Source organism: Myxine glutinosa, chromosome 1 (assembly GCF_964187855.1).
Source record: "Myxine glutinosa chromosome 1, kmMyxGlut1.1, whole genome shotgun sequence".
Lineage (NCBI taxonomy): Eukaryota > Metazoa > Chordata > Myxini > Myxiniformes > Myxinidae > Myxine > Myxine glutinosa.
Window position 1 is genome coordinate 166,715,210 of NC_136261.1, and position 20,219 is coordinate 166,735,428.

At 42.9% G+C, this 20,219-nt stretch overlaps 2 protein-coding genes across 9 annotated transcripts in view; one reads left to right on the plus strand and one right to left on the minus strand.

Annotated features, from left to right (window-relative positions):
• LOC144892561 (uncharacterized) overlaps window positions 1-20,219 on the minus strand; it is a 1,012,844-nt gene that overhangs the window by 949,094 nt on the left and 43,531 nt on the right. The window lies entirely within an intron of this gene.
• The window catches only part of PTPRD (protein tyrosine phosphatase receptor type D), a 502,851-nt gene that overhangs the window by 297,689 nt on the left and 184,943 nt on the right, over window positions 1-20,219 (plus strand). For all 8 annotated transcript variants that reach the window (XM_078779585.1, XM_068121669.2, XM_068121656.2 and 5 more), the window contains exons 7-8: window positions 11,030-11,299; window positions 19,250-19,587. In XM_078779585.1, the coding sequence (XP_078635711.1) occupies window positions 11,030-11,299; window positions 19,250-19,587 (608 nt within the window). The remainder of the gene's footprint in view (window positions 1-11,029; window positions 11,300-19,249; window positions 19,588-20,219) is intronic.

Here is a 20,219-nt window from a genome sequence, read left to right on the forward strand (position 1 = left end):
TGTCTCAGTGAAGTTTAGTAAATACTTGTTCATGCACTAAACTGTTTTCTGTTTATTGATTTGTTGATCTGTTGATGGCTTTTGCAAATAGAATTCCCTCAAATGAGACATGTGAACAACCCAAGCTTTTGTAGATATCTTAGAAAATCTGGAATGCTCAGCATGGCCAGTAATCCACATTTGCTGTTCGACCGACCCAGAAAACTGGTGTTGTTCGGATAACAGCCTTCAACTATCCCCATATGTAAATAAAAGTCGTTTTTTTGACCCGATATGAAAAAAACATTTCTTTATTTATCCTAATTTCGACTTTTCATACAAAAACCTCTTGTGTATTTATTGTAACTCGATTTTTGTTTAGGCCAGTCGTGCCCACTTTCTTGGCCACTAACGGTGCTAGAAATGCATTCTGTTCAGATTGTCTCTCCCCCGGCAATGGCCAAATGGAAATGCCTATTTACCTTACAGTTGATAACAGTAAGTTAAAAGTCTGCCACATGGAATGGATTTCTGTAAGTGTTTTGTGTGAATGGATTTTTTTATTCTCTCTTTGCAGTGAATGTGGGCACAGGGGTGGGACGGGTGCTAGGAGTTCAGGGCGAATGGGAATGCTGTTGAATTTGCTGTTTTTGTTTTCTATTGAAAAGTGGCGGACTAACATGTGGAGTGATATTTGACTCCCATGGATCTAAGTCTGTATTAGGACTTTAGAACATGTGGCTGGGGAATTTGAGATGTGAGAAGGGGGAGGGGTGATGGAGGGAAATAGGGAGATGTTGGGGGAAGAATCATCACAAAGATGAGCCAGCCAGTGAGCAGTGTGCTGCGTGCTGTGTTACTGGCTTGGATTATTCTCTCTCTCGTTCTCTCTCTCTCTCTCTCTTTCTCTCTCTCTCTGTTATTTCCCCTGTTGGTTTTTCTGTTATCGCCTCATTCTGTTCCATTCTGCATCCAAAACCCTCCCTCCACCTTACATCTCTCAGAGCTACGACCAGGTTGGTTCGATGCACTCCCTGGGAGAATATTTTGCTATAAATAAGAAATGTGGGATGACATGTAGAGGGGGAAATGAAAGCCTTAGGTTAATAGATTGGGGACTGGGGTGGGGGTGAAGTGGGGGATTATAAAATGTAGTTAAAATGAAAGCAAAGAGGAATGGGGTGGGTGGTTGGTGGGTAAAGGGAGCTACTCAGAGATTACTTCAAAAAGTTACCTTATCACAAAGATAACATAAATATTCATAAAAATTACTCAGCCTTAGCCTGTGGTGAGAAGTCAGAGGAGTAATTTGGAGAAGAGTCCCTTGGTGTTGTGAGCTTTGTGCCCGTGCTATGTCTGTGCTTGCAACTCAGCCCTTACCCCATCGTGGCTTGAACTCCGCTCTTGCGGCCACCAGCATGTTGTTCAAGCATGGACCTCTCCTTGCAAGCCCTCTTTTTTACCATTCCGCCCTTGTATTTCATCTCTCCCTCCCTTTTCCCCATTAAAATTCATGTTCACACCAAATGCTGTGCAAACGCACTGTCCCTGTTTGTCTTGCCCAGCAAATCCTGCCAATGCGCTACTCTCCGCAGAAGTCACACAACTAAACTTCAAAACACGAACACCATCACTCAACGAACTGGTGATTGCAGCATCAATCAAAGCACGGATGCAATAATTGGTCCAATGACGCACGGACTTTATCAGATTTTGTTGTCTTCAGCACCTCAGCTTAATTGATTACGCACCAGCACCTGGAAATATGAGGAAATTGTTTTTACCAATACTTATCCCAAGCATTTGACATCACGGCTAAGCAAGTGACTCTGCGGTTAGTAGAGTGATCCCGTTGTCTGCTGGCTAAAACCAGGTAACATCTTCCATATTGATCATACCATGCTGATCCTGTCGCTAAATCACTTCCATCCTTCATGAAGAAGTTCAAGGTTCCGCGCACGCTGATCAGGCCAAACAAATGTGGAAATCCAATTGATTTTATGCGCAGTCGAGGCTCGTGTAAGAGCTAACACAAAGAACATATAATAAAGGGAGCTGGAGACAAGAGGAAGACAGAGAGGGAAGCACAACTACAGTATAGAACAGGAAAATCGGGAGATCTGTGGAAGTGAGAGGGTTGGGATGGGGTACACAGGATGAACAAGATGGACACTACAAGGACTTTCAGGAAAGAAAATGGGATTTGAAGTAGGTGGATTTGGGGTGGATTAACGGTGTAGAAAATATCAAAGTTTTGGATGGGGGAAGATATGAGATGGTAGTGGACAACTGTTTTGAAGACCTGGAGGGAGAAGCAGCATTAAGTCCAATAAAAATAAAAAAACCACCTTTAGAGGCCATTTTTCCCCGCAAGCGGGGGTTGGCCTTTTTCGGGAACTGTGGTTGTTGTTGTTTTTCGGTCCCCTTTTTGAAGCAATGTTTTACGGCCGGATGCCCTTCCTGACGCCAGCCCTTTTTGCCGCCTTTAACGACAAGCAGGGAATTACCAGTGAACTGGTACTCAATTTGCCGACCTCGGAAGGAATGACAGGCTGAGTCAACCCCCCTGGCGTTAATTCAGCGATTGACCGGGATTCGAACCCAGGATCCTAGGATCCTAAGCCGGCACCCTAGCCGCTAGCCCAACACCAGGGTTGGGTGTCATCAGGTTAGTTGTCATCAGGTGTCATCACATCAGGTGTCATCACCCCAACACCAGGCTAGCCCAACACCATTAAGTCCAATAATGTACAATAATGATGCCGACAATTGTGCCAACAAGTTTGACTGAAAACATCGGTGAGAAGTAATGATTTTGGAATTCTGGAAGTAGAGGAAGAGGAGCAAAAAATAGGAGTGCCCATGGAAGACAATACGGTATCTTACGATAATTCACCAAATGTCTGTCCGTCCGTCTGTTCCCAGGTACCGCAAAAACGGCTGAACCGATCGCAACGATATTTTGGGTGGGTAATCCTGGGACCCCCTGGAGTAAAATAGGCTATATTGTTTTTCGAAATTTTTTCCAATTTTCCAGTTTTTACAAACACGATGGAATAATATTTTCCGATATGAACAGTGATGTGGCTTTTATTGAAATTCTACAAATACTGTTTAGATTTTGATAATTTGCATGTGATATGATTTAACGGATGTTGATATAAATCGTTTAAAATAAAAAAAAGCCTTCAATTTCTGATATTTTGCCTTTTCATTTGGGCCTCCCAATTGAAGCCCCGCCCATAGGGCGGGTACCGTCGCTAGTATACAGAATAGATGGCTGCATCGTATCACGAACACAAGATGTAATGGACTGAAAATATGAATTAAATAATAACATCTCATGATTGAGGCAGGATATGAGCTGGTGCTATAATTTTAGTATGTTGGAGAGCAAAAGCGTTAATGATTGAGTTATCTCACTAACAAGTCAATGACAATAGGTTACATCAGTGAAATAGCTAAAGTGAGACTGTGAACAAGATAGGGACGGTAGCCTTTATCCCGAAGTATTGGAGCATGTCCGCACTGGGACATAGAGGACTTAGCTTGAGAAATTCCATCAGGACACGTTTTATTAAAACTTAATTTTCACCCTCCTCGCTTCTGGGCCCAGCAACTGCAATCTGATGAATCAGAATTGAAATGCGGTCTACGCTGCAGACAGCACACCTCCTGGGGCGATTACACAAATGAAGGAAAGAGGGAGGTGTCAAGATATTTCCAAAGATGGAGCGTGATCCACTTAATTTAGCCAGGCCTTTAATGAACTGATATGGCCTGGGGGTGGCACTGCTTTGTCGCAAATCCTTCGCACATTGCACCTTTTTCCAATCATCGCAGCACCTTTGGTGTCAGTATGTCATGACACGTGATCCGATGCTGCTTATAAACCAGAATGTTCTCTTGAGCTTCTTCAATTCCATCTTATATTTGAGATCACGTGACCTACCAATTACTCCATTTCATTGCTATCATCCAATGCTTACATCAATACGACATGCTCACTCTTCACCCATCATCATAAAATATCATTTTGTACTCTCATCGCTTTCATTAGCTTCTCTATCACAAGAGTGCATGCTTAAGCCATTCATTTATTTATTTATTTACTCAACATAACATAACAACCTCATTTATAACTGAATGGGGTGCTGCTCATATTTTTCCTGCCTCCTCACAATTTCTCACTATTTCCTGCTTGCAGATTCGCTCCATCTCTCTACTCTCTCTCTTTCTCTCTTCCCCCTCCCCCCCCCCCCGCCCCCAATCCCATTTCTCACCCTCTCTTTATCTTTCTCCCTCTCTCTCTCTTTCTCTCTTCCCCCTCCCCCCCCCCCCAATCCCATTTCTCACCCTCTCTTTATCTTTCTCCCTCTCTCTCTCTTTCTCTCTTCCCCCTCCCCCCCCCCCCCCCAATCCCATTTCTCACCCTCTCTTTATCTTTCTCCCTCTCTCTCTCTTTCTCTCTTTGGCACTCTCTTTCTCCTCTCATTTGACTTGCTCTCTCATTTGCTTTGCGTGGCTCGATTTGGCATGTCCATGGACTCCTGGCTGCAAGCAAGTCCATTAATTTTCTCACAGATGATTTCCCTTACAAATATTCATTCAATTATCATTCCTTACCCAAAGCTTCCTTCTCCCATGTCCCACTCTTTCCATGTGGCCTGCATAGAGAGCAGCTTGCTAGTACCTGGGTCCGTCGGTGTGTGCCACTGCATGTTGGGGCCATCTCAGTCAGGAGGGGGGTTCAGGGCCTCATGGCCTTACCAATCACCCCCCTCCATCCCTTTCCCACCCTCCCTCGATCCCAGCAACCTTTCTCTCTTGACTTTCCCCATCTCTCCTTTTTTCATTCTTTTCCAATACTCCCCCCCCCCCTCCACTGGAGCTGTTAAGCCAGCCGATGTACTCAAAGAACGATGTGACGATGTGAGGGGCACACATTTACTCACATCATCTCAGCCTTGCTCAGTCTTGGCTTCTTTCTATGCTGTTCTTAAAACTTCTGTGCATGATTTTGTCTCTTTAATTTTATTTCCCCCCCACCCCTCTTTCACCCACTTTTTTCCTTTTTTTTCTTCTCTTTTCTCCCCTTTCTCCCACTTATCTATTTCCACACACCACTTCCTCCCTTTCCCTTATATAATGTGTCGTATTGCATGCAACTTGTCGACTGGCTGGCTCCAGAACTGAACTTCAACGATTACTCGAATTGAATAATTGATCTACTAATCGATTCTTCTTTTTCATTTATTACAGCTTATTACTCTGCCCATCCCCACCTTTACTCCCTGAAAATGCATATATTTGCATCTTGCTGTTCCTGGTATTGGAACACGTTTGCTTTATCTTCCCCTTTCTTGTTTGCCCCCTTCAATTTCTGTTTTTGTTCATTCCTTTCCTTCTTGGTTGATAAAAGTTCAATAGATCAATTATTTATGATGAATTAATCGTTGAACCAAGAAGAGGCTGGTGAACAAGAGGGCGCTGCTGGCGGCCTGCATTTCAGCAAATGAGATGAATGGGTGGGGCATTAGACTGTTCACTGCCATTTGGGACTAGATGCTTTTGTAAATTCAATGTGGTGCGTGCACTGAAATAATGTAGTTGTTGACCCAAACAAAGTGGCATTTCTCAATTATGATGTAACTCTTGCCCAAAGGCAGTGAACAAATTGAACATGTGTTGACGGTATTGTTGAGAAAATGTGCATTGTTTGAAGTTCCCTTATAAAATATTCCACTATTTATTTGTCACAGCAAACATGACTGAACTGAAGTCTTCAATCACATTCATGATGTCACTTGCATCAAATGAGAGTGATACATGCAACTAAAATGGAAAACGATAAATAAATACAGACGTAGAGAGTCGGAGATTACAGGGAGCTCCGAATGTAATTGAGTGTGGGAATTAGGTCCACTTTGACTATCTGAGTAGAAACTGGGATGGAGCCAAAGATGCAAACCAATGGAATGAGGATGAGAGTCGGAGATTACAGGGAGCTCGGAATGTAATTGAGTGTGGGAATTAGGTCCACTTTGACTATCTGGGTAGAAACTGGGATGGAGCCAAAGATGCAGACCAATGGAATGAGGATGAGAGTCGGAGATTACGTGGGAGCTCGGAATGTAATTGAGTGTGGGAATTAGGTCCACTTTGACTATCTGGGTAGAAACTGGGATGGAGCCAAAGATGCAGACCATTGGAATGAGGATGAGAGTCGGAGATTACAGGGAGCTCGGAATGTAATTGAGTGTGGGAATTAGGGCCACTTTGACTATCTGGGTAAAAACTGTGATGGAGCCAAAGATGCAGACCATTGGAATGAGGATGAGAGTCGGAGATTACATGGAGCTGGGAATGTAATTGAGTGTGGGAATTAGGTCCACTTTGACTATCTGGGTATCCGGATCAGTTTCTGAGGTTTGGGACATGGAATGTTGGGACAATGACAGGGACATCAGGAGAAGTGTTGGTCAGAAGAAGAGTGGACATATGTTGTGTGCAAGAGACGAGATGGAAGGGAAGTGGTGTGAGAATGGTGAAGGGTAGGCAGGGACAGAAATACAAGTTTGTGTGGCAAGGGTGCCCAGAGGGCGTGAATGGGGTTGGTGTCCTGTTTTCTGAGGAGTTTGTAGACAGTGTGGTGAGTGTGACTAGAGTGAGTGATAGGTTGATGATGGTGAAAATGATGATTGGAAAGCTCTTGGTGAACGTCATCTCGGGATATGCTCCGCAGGTTGGTCGGAGCGATGAAGAGAAGGACAAGTACTGGTGTGCGATAGAGAAGCTGATGGAAAACGTGAAAGATGAGGAAGTTGTTGTGGTAGGAAGAGACCTAAATGGACATGTGGGAAGGAGTATGGACGGTTTTGAGCGAGTTCATGGGGGTTACGGATATGGTGTGAGAAACGGAGAAGGGAAAAGGATTTTGGAGCTTGCTGATGTAGCTGATTTGTTGATTTGTAATACTCAGTTCCAGAAAGAGGATAATAAGCTTGTTACATACACGTCAGGTGGGTCGACGACAACCGTTGACTACCTGATGGTGCGTAGGCGAGATAGGGGGCACCTCCAGGACACAAAGGTGATCCCGGGGGAGGAGGCTGTTTCACAGCACCACTTGGTTGTCTGCGACATAAGGGTGAAAGCTGCGTGGAGAACTCGGCGGGTGAAGTACCAACCGAGAATGAAGGTGTGGAGGTTGAAAGAGGTGACAGTGAGGGAGGCATTAAAAGAGAGGCTGAGTAGGGTAGAAGATGATGTGGTTGAGCTTGAAAGTGGTTGGATGTCAATGAAAGATAGTCTGTTGGGAGCCGTTGGTGAGGTATGTGGATGGACAAAAGGACCACCGAGGCACTCGGAAACATGGTGGTGGGATGATGAAGTTGGAAAGAGGATTGACGAGAAGAGGAAAAAGTTCAAGGAGTGGCAGAAGGCGAAGGGGACGGGAGCAGAAAAAGCAGAGCATGAAAGTTATAAGGCAGCCAAGAAGGCTGCAAAGAAAGAGGGAGCAAAGCCGCAGGAGGCATGTAGGAAAACGTTCGGAGAACGCTTGGATTCGGAAGAGGGTCAGAGAGCGGTATTCAGGATTGCAAAGCAGATAGCGAAAGAGAGGTGTGATGTGATGGGGGTGAGTTGCTTGAAGGATGAAGTGGGACAAATTGTTGTGGACCCAGATGGAATTAAAGGAAGATGGAAAAGATATATGGAAATGCTGGTGAATACAGAGAATGAATGGGATGGCAACATAGAGAGTAACCCACTTTTAGGACCGGCAGAGAAGATAACTGAGAAGGAAGTTGAGGAAGCGATAAAAGCAATGAAGAGTAGAAAAGCCGGAGGGCCTACGGGAGTTGTGGGAGATATGTTGAAGGCAGCAGGAAGTTGGGGTGTGAAGACAATGACAGAGATCTGTTATCTGGTGGTGAAAGAGGGCCGCATTCCAGTGGATTGGGAACTGAGTACCCTCGTCCCTCTATACAAGGGGAAAGGTGACCCTCTGGAGTGTGGCTCGTACCGAGCGATAAAGTTATTGGAGCATGGAATGAAGGTATTGGAAAGGGTGTTGGAGAGGAGGATAAGGAAGAAGGTGAAGATCGACGAAATGCAGTTTGGATTTATGCCAGGAAGAGGAACGACAGACGTGCTCTTTATTGTGAGGCAGTTGCAGGAGAAGTACATGGAGAAGTGGAAGAAGTTGTTTCTTGGGTTTGTTGATCTGGAGAAAGCATTCGATAGGGTTCCATGCGAAGTATTGACATGGGCATTGAGGAAGTTAGGAGTGGAGGAATGATTGATCAGAGTAGTGATGGCAATGTACAAAAGAGCGCGCACAGCTGTAAGGACGAAGGATGGGAACAGTGGTGTGTTTGAGGTGAAGGTGGGAGTGCATCAGGGGTCGGTACTAAGTCCACAACTATTTGTAGCTGTGATGGAGGTGCTGGCTCAGAACGTAAAGGAGGGTTTACCGTGGGAGTTGTTGTATGCAGATGATCTGGTGTTGATTGCGGAAAGTATGGATGGACTGAAGGAAAAGATGAACAAGTGTAAGGAATGTATGGAGACCAAAGGTCTGAAGTTGAATATCGGAAAGACGAAGGTGATGGCAAGTGGTAAGGCATGTGGTGAGGTGGAAAGAACTGGGAAGTGGCCATGTGCTGTGTGCAGGAAGGGTGTCGGAGTGAACTCCATTCAATGTACAATGTGCGCTGAGTGGGTTCATCAAAAATGTAGTGGTCTGAGAGGGTCATTAACCAGTGTGGCACCTACATTCAAATGTAAGGTGTGCACAGAGGGAGCTGCAGGTGGAGGAAATGTTGAGTTGGATCTTGGAGATGTCGTGAAGCTGGAAGGTGTGAAAACATTTTGCTACCTCAGAGACATGCTGAATGGAGAAGGTGGATCAGACTCGGCAACGGTTGCTGGAGTGAGATGTGCATGGAAGAAGTTTCGGGAACTGAGTGGCGTGCTGATGAGGAGGGGAGTGTCGTTGAAGCTGAAGGGAAAGGTGTATGCTGCATGTGTGAGAAGTGTTATGATTTATGGGAGCGAGACATGGGTAATGAACGTAGAGCAGCAACGAAGGCTGGAAAGGGTGGAAATGCGAATGGTTCGGTGGATGTGCGGAGCATCGTTGAGAGAGAGGAAGACAAATGATGAATTGCGAAAGATGATGGGAATAGAGCCTGTGATTGATGCTGTGAAGAGGAACAGGTTGAGATGGTTTGGTGATGTGTTGAGGAAGGATGAAAGTGACTGGTTGAGAAGAGTGATCGAAATGAATGTAGAAGGAAGTAGAGGATGGGGAAGACCAAGAAAGACTTGGCTGAAGATGGTGGAAGAAGAAATGCGGGCAAGGGGGTTAACAAGGAGAGATGCAGAAAATAGGGCAAAATGGAGAACATTGTCATGGGGACCGCAAGGCTAACCCCCGCTCTGGCAGGGAAAACGGCCTTAAAATGCATGTTGTTGTGTTGTTGTTTGACTATCTGGGTAGAAACTGTGATGGAGCCAAAGATGCAGACCAATGGAATGAGGATGAGAGTCAGAGATTACAGGGAGCTCGGAATGTAATTGAGTCTGGGCATTAGGTCCACTTTGACTATCTGAGTAGAAACTGGGATGGAGCCAAAGATGCAAACCAATGGAATGAGGATGAGAGTCGGAGATTACAGGGAGCTCGGAATGTAATTGAGTGTGGGAATTAGGTCCACTTTGACTATCTGGGTAGAAACTGGGATGGAGCCAAAGATGCAGACCAATGGAATGAGGATGAGAGTCGGAGATTACAGGGAACTCGGAATGTAATTGAGTCTGGGCATTAGGTCCACTTTGACTATCTGGGTAGAAACTGGGATGGAGCCAAAGATGCAGACCAATGGAATGAGGATGAGAGTCGGAGATTACAGGGAGCTCGGAATGCAATTGAGTCTGGGCATTAGGCCCACTTTGACTATCTGGGTAGAAACTGGGATGGAGCCAAAGATGCAAACCAATGGAATGAGGATGAGAGTCGGAGATTACAGGGAGCTCGGAATGTAATTGAGTGTGGGAATTAGGTCCACTTTGACTATCTGGGTAGAAACTGGGATGGAGCCAAAGATGCAGACCAATGGAATGAGGATGAGAGTCGGAGATTACAGGGAGCTCGGAATGCAATTGAGTCTGGGCATTAGGTCCACTTTGACTATCTGGGTAGAAACTGGGATGGAGCCAAAGATGCAGACCAATGGAATGAGGATGAGATTTGGAGAAGGCTGATAGAAAGATATGGATTATGATTGGGATACAATTGGGTTCTGGGTCTGTACATGAGCATGAAGATAGACGAGTAAGGGTAAATGTGCGTGCAGTTGAGTACCTGAGTTGTAAAGGTGCGTGCAGACTGGCATTAAATGGAAATGAAACTGGAAATTCAAAAACTGACAATTATCATGTATGGCTGGGTGAAGAATTTGAAACCTCAAACAGCGTTTGTAAAATTGTGTATAGATTGATACAGTACAAGGTAATCATGGAAATAATTGGGAAAAAAAGGCAAATCTTTAAAGCAGAAATGAGAACCTAATGGTCGACAAGAGGATGGAGAAAAAAATTATCAGGTCTTGTACCGAATTCCTAGCTGTTGGTTTGACAAAAAATGAAATTGTTCAAAGCAAACTGTTTCGCAACACAACTGAACATTTTATAAGGGAACAATTGTTGGACGGTGTGGCTAATTTGATGCCACATCTTCATCCAGTTTGGCGCGTGCCCGCTGTCTTGCAAACCTCTTCATTAAACCCATACAGCATAGAATTGGCTGTGGCAGAGTTTGGATCTATCCACATTTGCCTCTCTGCCTAGTGGGGCATTGACAAAAGACCTCCGGTACTTCTGGAGTTTCCTTTGTGTTAGTGTTTAATGAAGAAGTTAACAATACAGTGGGTTGTGTCGTCGACATCATGGTGCATGCTATTCCTCCCGACTCCCCCCCCCCCCCCCTCCCACCCCCACACCACTCCACTTCATCCCCACTCACCTCCCCTACCCTCCCTCCCAGTGCGACACGTACCACCACGCTTTTCAATCCCCCCGAAGAACCACGAGATCATGCCCGGTGGGAGTGTCAACCTGACATGCGTGGCCGTTGGCTCACCTATGCCTTATGTGAAGTGGACGCTTGGCCCTGAAGAGCTCACTCCAGAGGCAGATATGCCAGTCGGACGTAATGTGCTTACACTCAACGACGTCACAGAATCTGCAAACTACACGTGTGTGGCCATGTCATCGTTGGGTGTCATAGAGATGACTGCACAGGTCGCCGTGAAAGGTAGGAATGCCCTGGAGAAAAATATATTCATATACCTCAAACATATTATGTATTGGTGAATATATATGTATATATATATATATATATCTATATAAATATAAAATACCATGTTGTATTTTTAAAAGGAAGGCCATTGTATGCTCGTACCTAGTCCATGTTCCAAATTCATATTCTGCTTATTCAGAGCTCCTTTTATCAGCTCCCTCTGATAGAGTGATAACACTTCCAAGATAAATCATTAGATACAATATGTCGTTTACCACTTATTATAGATTTAAAGATTACTTTGCACCTGGGGAATGTGATAGATGATGATAATATGCACTTTAGCAAGGTGACAAAAGTAGAAGGTACATTGTTGATGCACATCCACAACTAATTTTTAAGCTGACAATAATTAACATGTTACATTATATAATATCAAGCTGTCCATTTCGAAAGGTTTAAAATGATCCTCAAATCAAGAATATTATATATATATATATATACTAGCTTGGCGTCGTTACTGAGGAACGGGCTTATTTTAGCTGAGGCTAATGACTGTACCTGAGTTGCTGTGTTGTCATGATTTACACCAATCATAATACAAACAATTACTTTGCACAAATGTATTTGTAGTCCTGCGGCATAGCAGACCAATTGTTCAAATTGTTTTAAAAGCACCAAAATTGGCACACATGTAGATTAATATATTCTAAACATTTTTGGATATGGAGGCATTCAAGATTAGCCCTGTGGAAGATATGGCGGCCATTGTTCAAAATGGCCGCCATTTACCATTAGCGTCATTACATAGACTTCATTATGTGTCGTTAGTATGGTGCTAGATGGGCCAAAATTCCTTTTTTTTACATCAGAATTAACATCAATAAGTGTTTAACAGATATTTAGATGAATCTTCTCAAAAATGGCCCTCAAATTGCTGGCAAAATTGCAATGGAATGGTAGTCAAAATAATACACAGAGTACGGGGAGTTTACAGTATGGTCAGATTGTAGTTATATAGTCGACCAAAAGCCCAGTCCCAGTCAACCTCTGGTCCGGCAACCATCCAGCGCCTCAGTGCAGTTGGATTGTCTGTTGGAATCTTGAATGCCTCCATATCCAAAAATTGGAATTGGAATTCTTGGAGGGGGGGGGGGGGGGGGGTGGTCATGAAATTGTGGTCATGAAAAAGTGGTCATGTGGTCATGTCATGTGGTCATGAAAAGTGGTCATGTGGTCATGGTCATGATCACGTGGTCATGTGGTCATGATCATGACCTCGACACTCATGATCAATCACATGATCATGTGGTCATGTGGTCATGGTCACATGAAAAGTGGTCATGGTCAAAAAGTGGTCATGAAAAAGTGGTCATGAAAAAGTCATGAAAAAAAATCCAAAAATTGGAAGTTGGAATCTTGAATGCCTCCATATCCAAAATTGTTCAGAATGTATTAATCTACATGTGTGCCAATTTTGGTGCTTTTAGAACAATTTGAACAATTGGTTTCGTATTTTTTACTATGCCGCTGGGCTATTGTTGTGTTTGTGATATTACATTTGTATAGGCAATTTAGGTTGAAGATTCAGGTTGAATGTTTTTTTTCTCAAGAAAGAATCCCTCAGCACATACATAGGGGAGGGGTAGGTGCAGACTGGAAGTTTGGGACGATTACACCTCAGCAACACGTAATTCAAAACACCTCACCACCACGTAATTCAAAACACCTCACCACCACGTAATTCAAAACACCGCACCACCACGTAATTCAAAACACCTCACCACCACGTAATTCAAAACACCTCACAGCCATAAAACAAGTAATAAAAACAACTCACCACCACAAAATGAAAAACACCTCACCACCACAAAATGAAAAACACCTCACCACCACGAAATTGAAAACACCTCACAGCCATAAAACACGTAATAAAAACACCTCACCACCATAAAACACGTAATAAAAACACCTCACAGCCATAAAACACGTAATAAAAACACCTCACAGCCATAAAACACGTAATAAAAACACCTCACAGCCATAAAACACGTAATAAAAACACCTCACCACCACGTAATTCAAAACACCTCATCACCAACTAATTCAAAACACCTCACCACCAAGTAATTCAAAACACCTCACAGCCATAAAACAAGTAATAAAAACAACTCACCACCACAAAATGAAAAACACCTCACCACCACGAAATTGAAAACACCTCACAGCCATAAAACAAGTAATAAAAACACCTCACCACCATAAAACACGTAATAAAAACACCTCACCACCATAAAACACGTAATAAAAACACCTCACCACCACGTCATTTAAAAACACCTCACCACCACGTAATTCAAAACACCTCATCACCAACTAATTCAAAACACCTCACCACCACATCACTAAAAACACCTCACCACCATGTAATGAAAAACACCTCACCTCCACGTAATTCAAAACACTTCACCACCATGTAATTCAAAACACCTCACCACCATGTAATTAAAAACACCTCACCACCATGTAATTAAAAACATCTCACCACCATGTAATTAAAAACATCTCACCACCATGTAATTAAAAACACCTCACCACCATGTAATGAAAAACACCTCACCTCCACGTAATTCAAAACACTTCACCACCATGTAATTCAAAACACCTCACCACCATGTAATTAAAAACACCTCACCACCATGTAATTAAAAACATCTCACCACCATGTAATTAAAAACATCTCACCACCATGTAATTAAAAACACCTCACCTCCACGTAATTCAAAACACTTCACCACCATGTAATTCAAAACACCTCACCACCACGTAATTAAAAACACCTCACCACCATGTAATTCAAAACACCTCACCACCATGACGGAATTCAAAACACTTCACCACCATGTAATTAAAAACACCTCACCATCATGTAATTAAAAACACCTCACCATCATGGTGGAATTAAAAACACCTCACCACCATGTAATTTAAAACACCTCACCACCATGTAATTCAAAACACCTCACCACTATGTAATTCAAAACACCTCACCACCACGTAATTCGAAACACCTCACCACCACGTTTTAAAAAATACTTCACAACCACGGAAACAAAAGTTTGAGGGAGTAGTTCAGTGACAACACAGACACTGCTCACATATGTAGATATATAGATAGATGACACCTGAGTTGCTGTTTTGTCATGGTTTACACCAATCGTAATACAAACAATTGTTTTGCACAAATTTATTTGTAGCGTTTGTGATGTTACATTTTCATACCCAGTTTAGGCTGAAGGTTTTTAGGCTGAAGGTTTTTAAATCAGGAAATAAAAAGAAATGGCATTGACAAAATTATTGACCCCACAGACTTAATATTTGGTAGCATGGCCTTTGGACAAAATGACTGCAGTCAAGCGCTTCCTGTAGCCATGAATGAGATTCCTACGCCTCTCTCCTGGCAGTTTGGCCCACACTCTTCTTGTGCAAACTGCTCCAGTTCTCCCAGATTTTGAGGATGCCTTCTCCCAACTGCTGTTTTCAGATCTCCCCACAGGTGTTCAATGGGATTCAGATCTGGACTCATTTCTGGCCACTTCAGAACAGTCCAGCGTTTTGTCTTGAACCATTCCTGAGTGATTTTTGAACTGTGTTTGGGGTCATTGTCCTGATGTAAGACTCATGACCATCGACAGAGACCCAGCTTTTTGACACTGGGTTGAACATTGCGCTCCAAAATGCTTTGGTAATCTCCTGATTTCATGATGCCATGCACACATTCAAGGCACCCAGTGCCAGAGGCAGCACAGCAACCCCAAAACATCACTGAACCTCCTCCATGCTTGACTGTAGGGAAGGTGTTCTTTTCTTTGAAGGCTTCATTTTGTTTTCTGTAAACATAGAGATGATGTGCTTTACCAAAAAGCTCTAATTTGGTCCCATCTGTCCACAGGAAGTTCTCCCAGAAGGATTTTGGCTTGTTCAGTTGGGTTTTGGCAAACTCCAGTTGCGCTTTCTTATGTCTCTCTCTCAGCAGTGGGGTCTTCCAGGGTCTCCTACCATAGAACCCCCTTTCATTGAGTTTACGACGGATGGTGTGAGTTGAAACTGTCGTACCTTGTGTCTGAAGGTCAGCTTGAATCTGTTTGGCAGTTGATCGAGGTGCTTTCTCCACCATTCGAACAATCCTTTGCTGCAATCTTCGATCAGGTTTTATTTTGTGGCCACGTCCAGGGAGGTTGGATACAGTGCCATGGGCCTTAAGCTTCCTTATAACATTACGTATGGTGAACAGGAACAGCAAGGTCTCTGGCGATGGACTTGTAGCCTTCAGATTGTCCATGCTTGTCTACAATCTTATGCCTGACTTCCTCAGACAATTCTCTGATTTTCTTTCTTTTCACCATGCTCATTGCAGTACACACAGTGACACAAAACAGCAGAATGACTCCTTTTCTCTATTCAAACTGGTTGAATGAGTGATTTTTATATTGCAGGCACCTGCAACTCACCACAGGTGAGTTCAATTCCAAAGTATAGGAGAATCACCTGCTTGAAATGTAATTATTTCTAACAACTTTTAAAAGGTGCCAATAATATTGCCCGGGCCACTTTAGGATTTCCGTGTGAAATAAGCTAAGATTTAGTAATTTTTCAGCTTTTTTTGGTTTGTTCCACTACAAACCAAAGAAATGGTTTGCAGTGGAAACCAAAGAAACCCTGCAAACTGCAAACCAAAGAAATACATTTATGGATAACAAAATATTTTTTATTTCAACAATTTTCTGGAAGCAATGGTGCATTATTTGAAAAAAGTGCAAGGGTGCCAATATTTTTAGCCACGACTATCGTTTTTGGCCTTATCACTCAATGGTGAAAAATCACGTTAAAATTTGATAAACCCTTGTATCCGGATCTGGATTTGAATCTTCACCAAAATTGAATCAATTCTGGCTCAATTAGCACTTTCTCCAATGTAACAACAACTAAACAAGAAGACGTCATGCGGAGCACGATACTTGCAAAATCCCCCCCCCCCCCCTAAAGTTTTCCATTGATACAGCAAATTGTCCATTTCATGAAGATTAAAATTTATGATGTTGATCAAAGCTTGGGTCAACAGGATGAAAAGTGACGATTTTTTCGATGAAAAATGATGATATTAGAAGTTTGACCTTGAGTTGACCTTTGACCTTTTGACCTCAAAAATAGTTGGTTTCCCAGTTCAGTGAGGCAATGTGCAAATGCTGTTCAATTTTCAAGTCAATCGGATGAAAATTGACGGTTTTTCAGATGAAAAGTGATGATTTTGGAAGTTTGACCTCGAGTTGACCTTTGACCTTTTGACCTCAAAAATAGTATGTTTTCCAATTTAGGGACTCGATATGCAAATGCTGTTCAATTTTCAAGTCAATCGGTTGAGAATTGACGGCTTTTTAGATGAAAATGGATGATTTTTTAAATTTGACCTTTAGTTGACCTTTGACCTTTTGGCCTCAAAAATAGTTCATTTCCCAATTTAGTGACTCAATATACAAATGCTAATCAATTTTCAAGTCGATCGGATTTAAAATGGCGATTTTAGAAATTTGACCTCCAGATGACCTTTGACCTCAAAATCAATAGGCTTCACAATTGGAAGGACCTATACAACTTGGTAAAATTTCATTACGATCGGTTTAGAATTGTGACCTGTAGGCCGGTGACAAACAGACAGACAAACACGCAAATGAAAAATCGGTCAGAGACCGAGGACTTGCCGGAATGTACTATTATATCGGCCATTTTGGACAAATATGGCGGCCAAACCACGTGACCGATGACGTCATCATTATTTGTTTTCTAAACTAATTTATTCCTTGATGATGCTCAAGAAATTTCATCTTGATCGGATGAAGTTTTGTACTTGTCGAATTATGAAGTCATAATGGAGGTACCTATGACATCATCATTAACATATTTTATTCCCCATGGCGAGTTCTTTACAATGAGCCATGTCTCAATTTTTTCTATGCAGCGCTTTCGGAGATATAGAGGTGCAAATATTTTCGGTTTTTCCAATATGGCGGCCGAACCACGTGACCAATGACGTCATCATTTTTTTTTTTCTCCACCAATTTATGCTGACATCGCGCTCAAGAAATTGCATCTTGATCGGATGAAGTTTTGTACTTGTCGAATTATGACGTCATAATGGAGGCACCAATGACATCATCATTAACATATTTTATTCCCCATGGAGAGTTCTTTACAATGAGCCATGTCTCAATTTTTTCTATTCAGTACTTTCGGAGATATGGAGGTGCAAATTTTTTCGGTTTTTCCAAGATGGCGGCCAAACCACGTGACCGGTGACGTCATCATTTATTTTTTTTTCCTCCACCAGTTTCTGCCGTCATGTCGCTCAAGACATTGCATCTTGATTGGATGAAGTTTTGTACTTGTCAAATTATCGAATTATGACGTCATCATGGAGGCCTTGGGCCGAGAGAGTTAAAATTTGGGCACAGTCTATTCCAGGGCAAGACAAATATGTGTGTAAAGTTTTGCGATTCTACGTGCAAAGGTGTAGACGTAGTGCTGCACACAGACAGACAGACAGACAAATGAAAAATCGGTCAGAGACCGAGGACTTGCCAGAATGTTCTTTTTTTATCGGCCATGTTCGACAATATGTCGACCGAACCACGTGACCGATGACGTCATCATTATTTGTTTTCTAAACTAATTTATTCCTAGATTATGCTCAAGAAATTTCATGTTGATCGGGTGAAGTTTTGTACTTGTCAAATTATGATGTCATAATGGAGGCACCAATGACATCATTAACACATTTTATTCCCCATGGAGAGTTCTTTACAATGAGCCATGTCTCAATTTTTTCTATTCAGCACTTTCGGAGATATAGAGGTGCAAAGTTTTTCGGTTTTTCCAAGATGGCGGCCGAACCACGTTACCAATGATGTCATCATTTATTTTTTTCACCACCAGTTTATGCCGTCATGTCGCTCAAGAAATTGCATCTTGATTGGATTAAGTTTTGTACTTGTCGAATTATCGAATTATGACGTCATAATGGAGGCCTTGGGCCGAGAGAGTTAAAAATTGGGCACAGTCTATTCCAGGGCAAGACAAATATGTGTGTAAAGTTTGGTGATTATATGTGCAACGGTGTAGACAAACGTAGTGCTGCGCACAAACAGACAAACCAACCAATCAACATACTTGCCGGAATCTTTGCCGGCAAGTAACAAACAAACAGACAGAACCACAAACGCAACCGACCAATATATTTGAAAAATCTTCGATTTTGCAAGTAATAAACTTTTCTTACCTAACAATTTCACTATGGGAGAGCAAAGAGGCTCCTTCGGAAGTAAACGTTAAGGAACATACTGTAGTTAAACAGCACTGCAGCGGGAATGTCTGGGTAGATACGGGTGTATCACACCTTCAGTAATCACGAATCACGTGGTACATTTTTGGCGCATGCGTGCAACGTTGCACACCGTGTTTGGACACATGAAATCCAGCACGACGTGCACGAGCTGATGCCGCTCTCTGTTATTAAATAATGCCCACCAGCGCAGTGTCGATTTAAGAGATAACTTATTTGGGGAAAGTTAATATTGATTTATACATAATTAGATGATGTATTTGGAGAACATCCTGCATCCAGGCCTGTGTGAATTGTATAAAGCAACGCATTTTATGTTATATTTGAGTAGAAAATGGGGGGGGGGGGGGTATGTTCCCTCCCCCCCCCCCCGACCCTCACCCATCGACGCCCGCCAATGCGTTTCATCAGAGTTAGCGTCTGATGATTAATCAAAAGTTGGAGGAAAATATGCTAATAAATCCTCATGTCATTAAAAACGCACCGCCTAATTAAATAGTAAACAAATGAAGGAAATGTTGGCTAGAAGATTGCTTATTTGCTATTCCACGACCTATCTTACCCAACAGCACTCCCACGGCCACCCACTAAACCTGTTGTCACTGAGACAACAGCCACAAGTGTCACCTTGACCTGGGCTTCTGGCAACTCAGAACATGTCAAGTATTACACGCTAAGCTACCGCCCACGACTTGTTGGAGTCGATGGCCGACCACAACCACCTCCACCAACTCAAGACGTGGATGGCGTGGGTACCACGAGATATACAGTTGGTGGACTAATGCCTTTCTCAGAGTATGATTTCCAGGTGTCGGCAGTGAACAGTGTGGGCCGTGGTCCAGCCAGCGAAAGTGTTCTCGCATCTACAGGAGAGCAAGTTCCATCATCATCACCAAGAAATGTACAGGTTCGTTTGCATGAATATTTTCCATCTAGTTTGCCATAGCTTTATATGTCTTCTGCCCCTTGCAATCATTTAACTCCTGAGGGGAATTTTGTTACAAGATTTGTTGCAGATAGTGACAAGCATTATAAAGGAGAATGTTTGGTTTGAGATTTAAAAAAAAAAAACTTTATCTGACAAGCCGCATCCTCCCATGGCAATCCATGTTACAATGGCATTTCTCTAACTACAAAATCCTGCCAGATAAGAACGAGCCAACATGTCTATGGTCTCTTTTTGAATTACCTACCCGACATTAGAACTACCATAGGCAGGGGCGTCGAGAGGGAGTGTAGGGGGGGGCGGGGGGGGTCGCTACCTCAGGGCCCTGGGTCCATTGAGGGGCCCGAGCTTCTCATCAAGTGAAACCCCTCATCATTATTTCCTCATCGTTACATTTAAACCCAGAAGCGGATTTTGCTTTCTTGCTGGAAACGAAAAAACATTTACCGCAGTTAATGGTACAGTTTCAAACTTTACAGAAAATGGTTATTATCCAGAAATGTGCATTACAAAGAAATAGGTTTGTATCCTCTTTGTCCAAAAATAAAATATTAACCATCTTCTCACGTATTTTTTTTGCCAATTTTATGGAG